Source organism: Oryzias latipes, chromosome 22, assembly GCF_053564925.1.
Source record: "Oryzias latipes strain Hd-rR chromosome 22, Olatipes_Hd-rR_3.1".
NCBI classification, from domain to species: domain Eukaryota; kingdom Metazoa; phylum Chordata; class Actinopteri; order Beloniformes; family Adrianichthyidae; genus Oryzias; species Oryzias latipes.
In genome coordinates, this window is record NC_136258.1 from 7443953 (window position 1) to 7454846 (window position 10894).

At 38.4% G+C, this 10894-nt stretch overlaps 1 protein-coding gene across 6 annotated transcripts in view; it reads right to left on the bottom strand.

The window, feature by feature from the left end:
- The window catches only part of atrn (attractin), a 145311-nt gene extending 142152 nt beyond the window's left edge, over positions 1–3159 (bottom strand). For all 6 annotated transcript variants that reach the window (XM_023951773.2, XM_023951772.2, XM_023951771.2 and 3 more), the window contains exon 1: positions 892–3159. In XM_023951773.2, coding sequence (XP_023807541.1) covers positions 892–1118 — 227 coding nt within the window. In that variant the 5' untranslated portion in view covers positions 1119–3159. The remainder of the gene's footprint in view (positions 1–891) is intronic.
- Positions 3160–10894: the final 7735 nt, after the last annotated feature.

Consider the following 10894-nt stretch of genomic DNA (forward strand, 5'->3'; position numbering starts at 1 on the left):
GGTAACTGTAAGGTAAACATACAATCAAAAAGGATAATAAATGCATAGAATTCAATAGGATAATACTAAACTTTAACAAAACAGACTAAACTAAGTTCTCCCCATTTGACCCAAGTTATCCCTATTTGACCCGTCCCCTGGTTGAGTGGCGAGCAGCAGTCAGAGAAGCATTTGATAGTTTTACCCCCCAATCAACCCCTGATGAGGAGAGCGAAGCAAGAAGGAAAAACAACTGCTCTTATCAGTTCTTGAGTCGAGGTTCCAAATAAATAAAGAGGTCAAACTTCTGTCATGGCAACTCTGGTGGAAGAGTCCATCTTCCAGCTATTTGTTACCCGCTGCTCAAGCATCTTTAAAAAGAAAACTCGAATAAGAGCCGGATGTGGAGAGTAAACCGTGAACGCCAACATTTGTCACTCATTAACCAAAACTAATTTGATTTATTAATAGAATGAGACATTGGTCGCCTGGCTTTGACTCTACCTTCTTCACATGGACACTAAACCACAACAATCTTGTGTTTTGCTGACATTTTCGGCCTGATTTTTATAATAAAAGCTTCAGTTTTAGGTAATAAAAAGAAGCAGATGGTATTTGTCTTGTTGTCTGTGGTAGATAAATATTCAATAGGTTATAAACCTAAAGGGAATCATTTCACAGAAAATCTATTCATGTCATAAACTGATCAGTCGGTGAAAATCACGTCTAAAAGGGACATGACTGTTTAAGCACCATGAGGTTATTTTTAACAGCGGACTGGATCATAATGACCAGAACCGGGCCGGCTTTACAGCGATGAAGGCTCGTTTCTGAACGCCTCTCCGAAGGCCCCGCTCCCAGCCGATGCCGCGGACCAGAGGAGGCTTTATCCCCCCGGTGAGTTCTGGGTACCTGAAGCGCCCTCCGCAGTGCTGGCATTGGTCCCCAACCCAGCCGGGGAGGCACGCACAGCTGCCCGTCGCGGCGTTGCACTGTCCGTTCATGCAGGGTTTGTCGCATTCCTTCGCCTCGGCGGAGCCCGGCAGCCCGAAGAACAGCACGGCGGCTGAGAGCAGGATCCCGGTGGAGAGCATCAGCCAGCTGCCCGAGCAGCAGGCCCACCGCGGCGCTCCGTGCATTCTCTCGGAAAAAAATGGCTGCTCGAGGCAGTTGCTTCGTCGCTTCAGGGATAACAACCCCGCGAGCCGCTGCTGAGCAGGGCTGCTGCTATCGGCACGGAGGCACGGCGTCCCGGGACGCGAGCTGCGGTGAGTACGGAGGATGCGGTCTGTGCCGGGGAGCTGGTTTACATGCTTCCAGAGCCCCCGCTCCCGAGCGCCGCACCGAGCCGCATATTGACATCCAGAAGTGACGTCATAGGGACGGAAATGCGCAACGTTCCGGGAGCACGCGCGCTGGACTTTAAGCCAACATTATTTTGAAAACAAAGGTCAAGGCCCCGCCCTCTAAAAGACTACATTTCTGACTTTTTTTGTTTCCTTCCTTCCTGGAGTTGAATTGATTGATTTTATTGTCACTTCTGCTTTTAATACTATATTTTAAATTGTTATTATTATTATTGTTGTAATTGCTCTTATGGATTTTCTTTTTCTTTGATTCTTTTCAAGATTCTTTTTCTTGTTCTTCTTTTCTTTTTTTAATGTCTTTTGGTCTCTTAGATCAGGCATGATGGAAGTTTAAACACCAGTTGGCATTGGTTCATATCCAGCATGTTGTTACTGGGAATAAAACACAGACATCTGTGGAATTTAAAGACCTACTCAGAGGAAAATTCTGTTTTGGGTGTTTTTAGCATGTTATTGTGACATTCTTCTGATGATGGACATTAACTGTATACATAAATGAAATTAATCTCAAAATTGCAATTGCATGTATCTTTGAGATTGTCAGGAGATTGTTGGTGCACCTCTCCCGATCCTGGAGGAGTCATACGAGCAGCGCTGCCTACGCAGAGCAACCTCCATCAACAGGGACCCCCAGCACCCCTCTCATGGACTGTTCTCCCTAATGCCATCTGGGAGGAGGTTCAGGAGTATCAGCTGCAGATCCAGCAGGATGCTAAAAAGCTTCTTCCCACAGGCTGTGAGGCTGCTGAACGGAATGTCCTCCTCATGCATTCATGCTCTCACAAACTCCACTCTGCAATAAGACCTAAAGGACTACCCCCAACCCCCCACACAACCCGTAGACACAATACATGGATACAGACTCTAACCCCCCCCCCCATAAACAAGACTGCTGTTAAACGCACATAGTCACTTTCACACTGAATGCTGGTCTATTTTTATTGTATTTTATTTTATCTATTTCACTCATTTAATTTTTTATTCATCTTTTTTTTTTGCTATTTTTTAATCTTGGGTTGTTATTTTATTGCTATTTTTTATTATTGATGCTTTTTTTGCACTGTCATGCTAGTGAGAAACAACATCTCGTCTCACCTGTGTATTTCTCTGCAAATACCATGTGTGGAATGACAATAAAAAATCTTGAATCTTTATCTTTATCTTTGGGGCGACAGTGGCTCAGGTGGTTGAGCAGGTCGTCCAATGATCAAAGGGTTGGCGGTTTGATTCCCCGCTCCCACCAGCCAAAATGTCGCTGTGTCCTTGGGCAAGACACTTCACCCTCCTTGCCTCCAGTGTGGCTTCACTGGTGTGTGAATGTGCATGAATGATCCCGGTGATGGTCAGAGGGGCCGTAGGCGCGAAATGGCAGCCACGCCTCTGTCAGTCTGCCCCAGGGCAACTGTGGCTACAACCATAGCTTACCATCACCAAGTATGAATGAGGAGTGAATGAATAATGGCCACAATGTAAGCGCTTTGAGTGACTTGAAAAGCACAGATAAATCTAATCCATTATTATTATTATAATCACAATCATTGTGAATCAGGAGCAGACAAAACAAATGCTCTTGGAAAAATAGCATAATTGTCATGTAGAAAATACTCTGGATGGGCCATAAGCTCATAACCTGAAACTAAATTGGCTAAAAACAACAAAGTCAGAATTAAGAGACAACAGGGAACACTTATTGTGTCTTGAAATAAAATTTAAAAAAGATTTGTTTTGTGTATGTTTAACCCAGGGGTGTCAAACAAATGGCCAGATGTTTCAATCCCGCCAAGTCATGAAGAGTAAAAATTATAAGAAAAAAAAAAAAGAATAGTTCTAGTCCATTCCTGTGGCAAGTAGTGATGTTTTAAAGAAATAACAGAAATGTGCAATTCCGCCACTAGGGGGAGCAAAGGAAAAGCTAAACAGGTGTACCAGCATGTCTTTGCACGGAGTGTTACCAAGATGGCGGAATAAGCGGTTACTTTTTTTCGGGGCTCCGACGCTTTACCTGAAAAAACAACTTTTTCCATGTGAGAAGTTCAACCAAAGCTAAAGCAAATACCAGCAAATGAACTATCAAACCGATTCAGCTTGAAAGAGGTTTGTTTACCACTGTTTTCGGAGTATTTTCCGAACTTCGACGTGAAAGAAGAAATGGCTAACAATAGCAAAGACCACGAGTACCACCTAGTCAGTGGCTTCAGGACAGAAATGAAGCGAGGGAGAGGTTGAATGGATGGATGAGCAGGAAGACAACTCACAAGATCAGACGAGAGTCAACAGACACCACACACCAGTAAAAAGCCCAAACCCTAAAAAGATTAAAAAGAATGCTCCACAAGAACGCAAGGAAAAAATATCAGACAGTGTCCTCTTTAACGCAATTCAAACCCTGACAACCAAGTTTGATACTCAAAGTGAAAATCTGATGGGATATGAGTTTCAACTGCAGATGATGTTAAACAAGTTAAAGAGTCTGTTGATGCAAATACAGCTACAGTTAAAAGTGCTGTGGAAGATGTGAACCGCCTCAAACTGCAAATGGTGTCTCTGCAAAAAGAAAATGCTTTTCTCTGTGAAATGTGTCTGGAACATGCAAGATATAAACGAAGATGGTCTTTGCGACTTATTGGCCTTCCAGAGAAAGAAGGAGATGAAATTCTCAAGACCCTTTCCAAAGTGATGTCGGTTAACGTTGAGGAACTGCGAAACACCGTGGACACAGTGGGATAGAAAGGAAAAAACAGCCAACCAAGACAAATTATCATCCAGTTTGGAATGAGAATTGTTCGAGACCAAGTCTGGAAAATGTCAAAAAATGCAAAAATCTGCAACGATCTGAATATTCTCTTCAAAGAAGCGTCTTTGGCCAAGAGTGGAGGAGGCGAGGAAGAGAGGACTCAAGGCCCTTTTAAAGGACGGCTACGCGGTCATCGAAGGTCATCAGGTCACAGCATGAAACCAACACTCCTTTATCTAGACTGAATGGGCAAAGACATCTTCCTGAAGGAAAAGAGAGAAAATAAATCCAAAGCTGGTATGTTATTATGTTGAATGTTATTACAGCTTTGAGGAAACAGTTTAAAAAATGTGAAACTGCATTATAGCCCTTTATGGAGTTAAATGCTTTCTAGCTATTCTTTATGGTTCTTTCTTTGTTATCTTTAAATGTTTGTGGTTTTAAGAATGTAACAAAGCGCAAGGCAATTTTTCTTTACTGCAAGGCACAAGTTAACGTTAACTGTTTTTTCTTTCCAGAGACACACAGTAGTGAAGAAGATTTTGATTTTGGAAATCTCAGTGGGGCAGTGGAAACATTTATTTCTCTCATGGCAGTCCTCGTTCAGCAGGAGTGGCGATTTTCTTGCACAATTTTGATGGTAAAATTGTTGATCATAAAAGTGACACAGAAGGTCATTGGTTAATGGTTAACATTGAGGTGGACGACACTAAATATACTCTTGTTAACATTTATGGTTTTAATAACAGGAGGAAAAAACAGAGATTGTTTAAAAACATAAATCATATGATAATGAACTGGAAACATATGTATGCAACTGACAAGGTTATTGTTGCAGGTGATTACAATGTAGTACCAGATGAAAACCAGGACATCCAACTCAACACAACTCTCCTCATTTCAATAAAATCTTTTCTGAATTCTCTAGCTCTCTCGACCTTATCGATATTTGGCGTAGAAAAAATCCAAATAATCTTCAATAGACCTGGAATAACTCTCAACACTCTCAACCCTCAAGGATAGATTACTGGTTAGTGACATGTAATCTAACATCTTCAACCTTGAACTGTAATATCTCCCACTCTCCTCTCACTGACCATTGTGCTATCACTTTGGCTATTTCCCCTGAAAAAAAATCAACCAAAAACTGGAGCAACCCACGACAAATTCAATAATAACCTTTTAAATAACACAAACTTTTGTAAAAAAAATCAATTCACTTATTCCCGAAATAATAGATAAACAACACTTGTCTACTATTAACAGATGGGAGTGGTTAAAATTTAATATTAGAAAAACTGTGATTGCAAAAGGAAAACTTTGGGCTAGGAAAAAAATACAAGAACAGAATGAAATAATTTCCAAATTAAACACATTGTGTAATTTAACTCAACTGAGTGAGGAGAATGTCATTGAAATTAACAAATTGTAATCCAAATTAGATGAACTCTATACCGAAAAAGCCAAAGGAGCATTTATTTGTTCAAGAGCAAAGTGGATGGAAGATGGAGAAAAAAATTCAACTTACTTTTTTAACTTTTTAAAAAAAAAGTAGACAAAGGAAAGAAAATCTATCACTTAGTTACAGATTGAAAACTCTCTAGTAGAAGACCAAAATAATATTAAGGATTATATCACTAACTTCTACAAAAACCTTTACACTACTCACTACTCAAGTCAAAACAGACTCTTGTTTGAAAGGTTAATTTATGATAAAGTCCCTGAAATAGACAAGACATTCAGAGATCTCACGGAATCTGAACTTACCATAGATGACCTTGATACAGTTGTTTCCCAAATGGTCAGTGGTAAATCACCGGGACCTCATGGACTTACAGCTGAGTTCTATAAACACTTTTGGAATGACATCAGAGAAATGTTGTTTGAGGCATTCAATGAATGCATTGACAAACAAATGTTATCACCTAGAATGAAAAGAGGCATTATTTCCCTTTTACCCAAACCAGGCAAAGACATGTTATTAATTGATTGTTGGAGACCAATCACACTTCTTTGTTGTGATTATAAAATTTTAGCATATGTCTATGCTAACAGACTGAAATCAGGAATAGGTCAGATCATAGATGATACACAATCAACCTTTATGAAGGGGCGACACATTCATCACCACACTCGCTTAATCTTAGATATATTAGATTACAACCAAATTATTCCCCAGGAAAGTCTTATCCTCTTTTTGGATTTTTTTAAGGCCTTCGACTCATTAGAACATGCCTTTTTGTTTAATGCCTTGGAATCAAAATTTTGTAACATAATAAAAATGTTCTACAAAGACGTTAGTAGCAACATTGCACCTAACCAAGGTTTCTCAAACAGCTTTCCTGTAAATAGAGGTGTTGGCCAAGGATGTCCAATTAGCCCACTGTTGTTCATGATTTCGGCTGAACTACTTACCATCTTTCTAAAATATTCTCCAGGTTTTGAGGGTATTTACATTTTAGACAAGGAATTTGAAATTAGTCAATTTGCTGATGACACAGCTTTATTAAAAAAAAAATATATGGTACCTGTTGTTATCAATAAAATACTTTTGTTTTCAAGAGCATCTGGCCTTACTCTAAATCTCAAAAAATGTGAAATCTTACCTATACACATACCTGCAATCGAAGTGGTATTGAAAACATACCTGTAAAAAGTGAAGTGAAATATCTTGGTGTTATGATAACAAAAACAGTAATGATAGAGAAAGTGTAAATATTACTCCCAGACTAAAAACAATACAGAAAACATTAAATCAATGGTTGGGACGTGGCATATCAATATTTGGCCGCATGCTATCACCCAAAGCAAAAGGTTTTTAGACTTGTGTATCCCTGCCACTCATTATATACATCCCCAAAAAAAAAAAAAGTTGTCTAATTCAATTCTCTTTAAATTTATTTGGAAAAATTAGACCCACTATAAACGAAAATCACAATTGGTCAGAGATTATAAAAATAGTGGCTTAAAAGCTTTAGACGTTGAATCACAAATTGTAGCGTTTAGAATGAAATGGTTAAAAGACTGTAATTGCTGGCCTCATTCTATGTGGTCTCATATCCCAAACAAACTCTTTGAGAAGGTCGGGGGACTGGAGTTTTGGTGTAAATGTGTTTTTAATCTATCAAAAATACCAATGAAACCATCAAACTTTTACAAGCAAGCCTTAGAATTGGGGAAGATGCTTTTCACCCATAACCTATCCCCTCACAATAGAGATATATAACTGTAAACAAGAAATCCTTGTTTATGTCTGAATGGTATGATAATGGTGTGTGTTTTGTCTATAACTTGATGCGTACTGATGGAATGATGTTATCATACAATGAATTTGTAACTAAATACAAAATTAAGGATTCTAGTAACTGTTATAACAAAGTCTGTAAAGCAATTCCCATACCTCTACTTAATCTTATTCATAACATACTACAATACAATGCAATCAAACCACAATTTCCAGAGCTGACAATTAATGATATTCCCCTAAAAGATAATAAATGCAACAATAAACTAGTATTATACCATTGTCCGGTTGAATACTCGATTCTGATTGGCTGCTGGGTATGCGTTAAAACCTGATAACCGCACGGTGAAAAAAGAAGTTCCGGTCGGCCAGCTTAAATGATTTGTAACACTACGCCGGCTTCTGTAAAACAACCTTTTGCTTCATCATCTGGGCAAAAACAAGCGGTAAGCGATTAACTTTCCCTCTGAATTGATGCTTTATTCAACCCATCGGGACGATCAGCATATATATATCGCCGAATCTTGACTGCAGCGGTGGTGCTGTGCGACGCGGACTATATGTTACGCGATGCGCCGCATCACGTAACATATAGTCCGCTGTTTATGATATAATAATAATAATAATAATAATATATAGTCCGCTGTTTATGATATAATAATAATAATAATAATAATAATAATAATAATCTATAATAATAAGGAATATATCACTAACTTCTACACACTCTTGTTTGAAAGGTTAAAAATATGAGAAAGTCCCTAAAATAGACAAGACATTCAGAGATCTCACGGAATCTGAACTCACCATATTATTTCGATTTGGATCACCATAAAAGTGATCCAAATCGAAAAAAAAACAAGAATTAAGGACTAAAACCTGGTTAATATGTATTGCTTTTGTAAGTGACCATGGTATAAGCGGGTTAATGGCCTTCGAAGTGTGCAGTTACTACTTTTTAACGCACTTCGCGGAAGCAACCATCCTCCGTTTCGCGTCGGACGGTTCAGGCTTCCACGGCGTGCGTTAAAAAGTAGTAACTGCACACTTCGTCGGCCATTAACCCTTACCTAACCTTTAAACAAAAATTTTTCTGCAACTTTAGTATAAACAATCGACACGACGTAGACACCACCATTATTATAAGTGTCTTAAATGCATTCCAAACTACGACGGAGTATTAGGGCCACCAAAAAAAAAAAAAATTACAGCCACCAAAAAAAAAAAAAGTAAAATTACGAGATTTTATCTCGTAAATTTAGGAGATAAAAACTCGTAAATTTACGACTTTTTATCTCATAAATTTACGACTTAAAATCTCATAAATTTACGAGAAAAAAGTCGTATATTAAGGAAAAAACACTGAAGTTGTCCGTTTATCGGAACCTAGCTTGAAGATGAAGTATGTGGAGCCTTTTGTGAAGCTTCATTTCCGGATTATTATAGGTTTAAAATAAAGAGATTCTGAACCTTTTGGCGACTCAAAATCAGATTATTTTCCGTGTAGCAGTCTTTCCGGGGTTCAGTGTCAGTAAAGCGGAGTTTAATATGTAAAATAAGGAGCTCAGAGACACGTTTGGGTGTAGACAATCGCTGCAGCCTTTATTCTCCTTTTCATTCACATATCCTGAAGTTCATTTGTCTCATTACGTCATGAACCTGTCATCCCAACACCAATGCGGAAGTAAACAGTGTTACAAACACCCCCTCCTGCAGATGAAATGTCCCATTTCAGCATAAAACAATAAAGAGGAAAATAGTGTTTTATATTAGCTTTGGAACGTTGAAAATGCAAAAAAAAAGTGCTCCTCCTTTTGTGTGACGGAAGCGTCACACAGACGTAGAGTCTTGTCTTTGGTGGAGAAAGAAAGGTTTCAAGCGAACAGCTGCAGGGACACCGACGACGGATTCATCGGGCTGCAGAGATCCTGCAAACCAACCATCAATAAATAAAACTTTAATGAATCGTAAATCAAACAGATGACCTTCCAGACATTTGGAACGTTATCAATAAACATTCAGCTCACCTGTTCAACTTCAACAACGTTTAGTAGGTCTTCTCTGTGGCTGCACGGCGTTCACCTGCTGCTCTGCATGCTCACTTCCACTGTAATCCCCTAAAATTACGAGTTTTTTTCTCCTAAATTTACGAGTTTTTATCTCCTAAATTTACGAGATAAAATCTCGTAATTTTACTTTTTTTTTTTGGTGGCTCTAAATTTTTTTTTTTTTTGGTGGCCCTAATACTCCGTCGTACCAAACAACACCAAAGATTTTCAAACATGATTGAAATTAATAAAGTTTGGCCTCAATTACAAAAGGGGTTTATTCAGACATACCTTTGGTTTGTCTGAAGATTAATAACCCCTCTTGTTAAAGTAAAATATGTCCAACACAAGAGGCCGTCAGCTCTCATCTGTCTGCCTAGCTGTTGGACAGGACAAGTTTAAAAAAAAAAAAAGAAAGCACCGACATCACAGATATACAACTGTGCATATTTATTAGAGGTGTTGAGGAGACCATCACAGCGGAGTTTCTTGAGTTGATGGACAAAACAACAGCTGATGACACAGTCAGCTCTCTAGTTACTGTGCTGGACAATGTCAGAGTGAACTGGTCACGTGATGTCAGTCTGGTCACTGACGGTGCCCCATTAAAGGTCAGGAAGAAGGCAGGTGTTGCCACAAAATTCCATCAGCCAACCAGGAAAAGACTCTTGGACATTTCATTGTGTTTTGCACGCTTGAATGACAGTAAATGTTTTGCTGCACAGGATTTCAATACTGATATTGATGGCTGGCTGATGTTTCAGGAGAGAAAGGAGGTTAACTCCAAATTCTAGTTAAGTTGACAAATGTTGGGAATTTTAATTTATTTTAATTTTAATTTATTTACATTTTAGGCAGGTGTTTCATTTTTTTCTGTAGCCCCTCTTGAGTTTATTATTGGGATTGCTTCAGTGTCAGATGTAAAATATTCAGTCTGTGTAAAATTGAATAAACCAATTTTTTTTCAAGTGAAATGTATTTTTTTTGTGATCCATTGGCCTTTGTAAATAAATGTGTAACAATAAGTGATTAGACTACCAAAAGAAAAAAAAAAAAAAAGCTGTTTTTTGCTTTTATGTCACTGGTCTGGCCAACTTGGGACCATAAGTGTTAACCCTTTATAGGGCACTCAATGAAATACTCTAAAATTAAAAAATTCAACCTTAGAGTGTTATTGGAAAACATAACAAGACTTCATATCATTGGTGACATTTTTCAATTTTTTTTTTATTTTCATGTAGAAAATCAATGCCAATGAAGTTACCATATTTGGTCACTTGCCCGTGAGTGGGAAAACAAATTCCAATAAGTATACATATATATATAAATATAAGAAAATACATATTATGTATTTTAACATTTGAACATCACTTTTAGAACATAAACGTGCTTATAACAAAAAGTGCTGATAACAGAAGTGTTGAATAGACCCTCACACAACTGTGTGTGAGGGTCTGGGAATGTCCTGGTTGTTGGTGGGTGGGACGAAGTCGGGGTCTGACACATCATCATCTTGATCCTC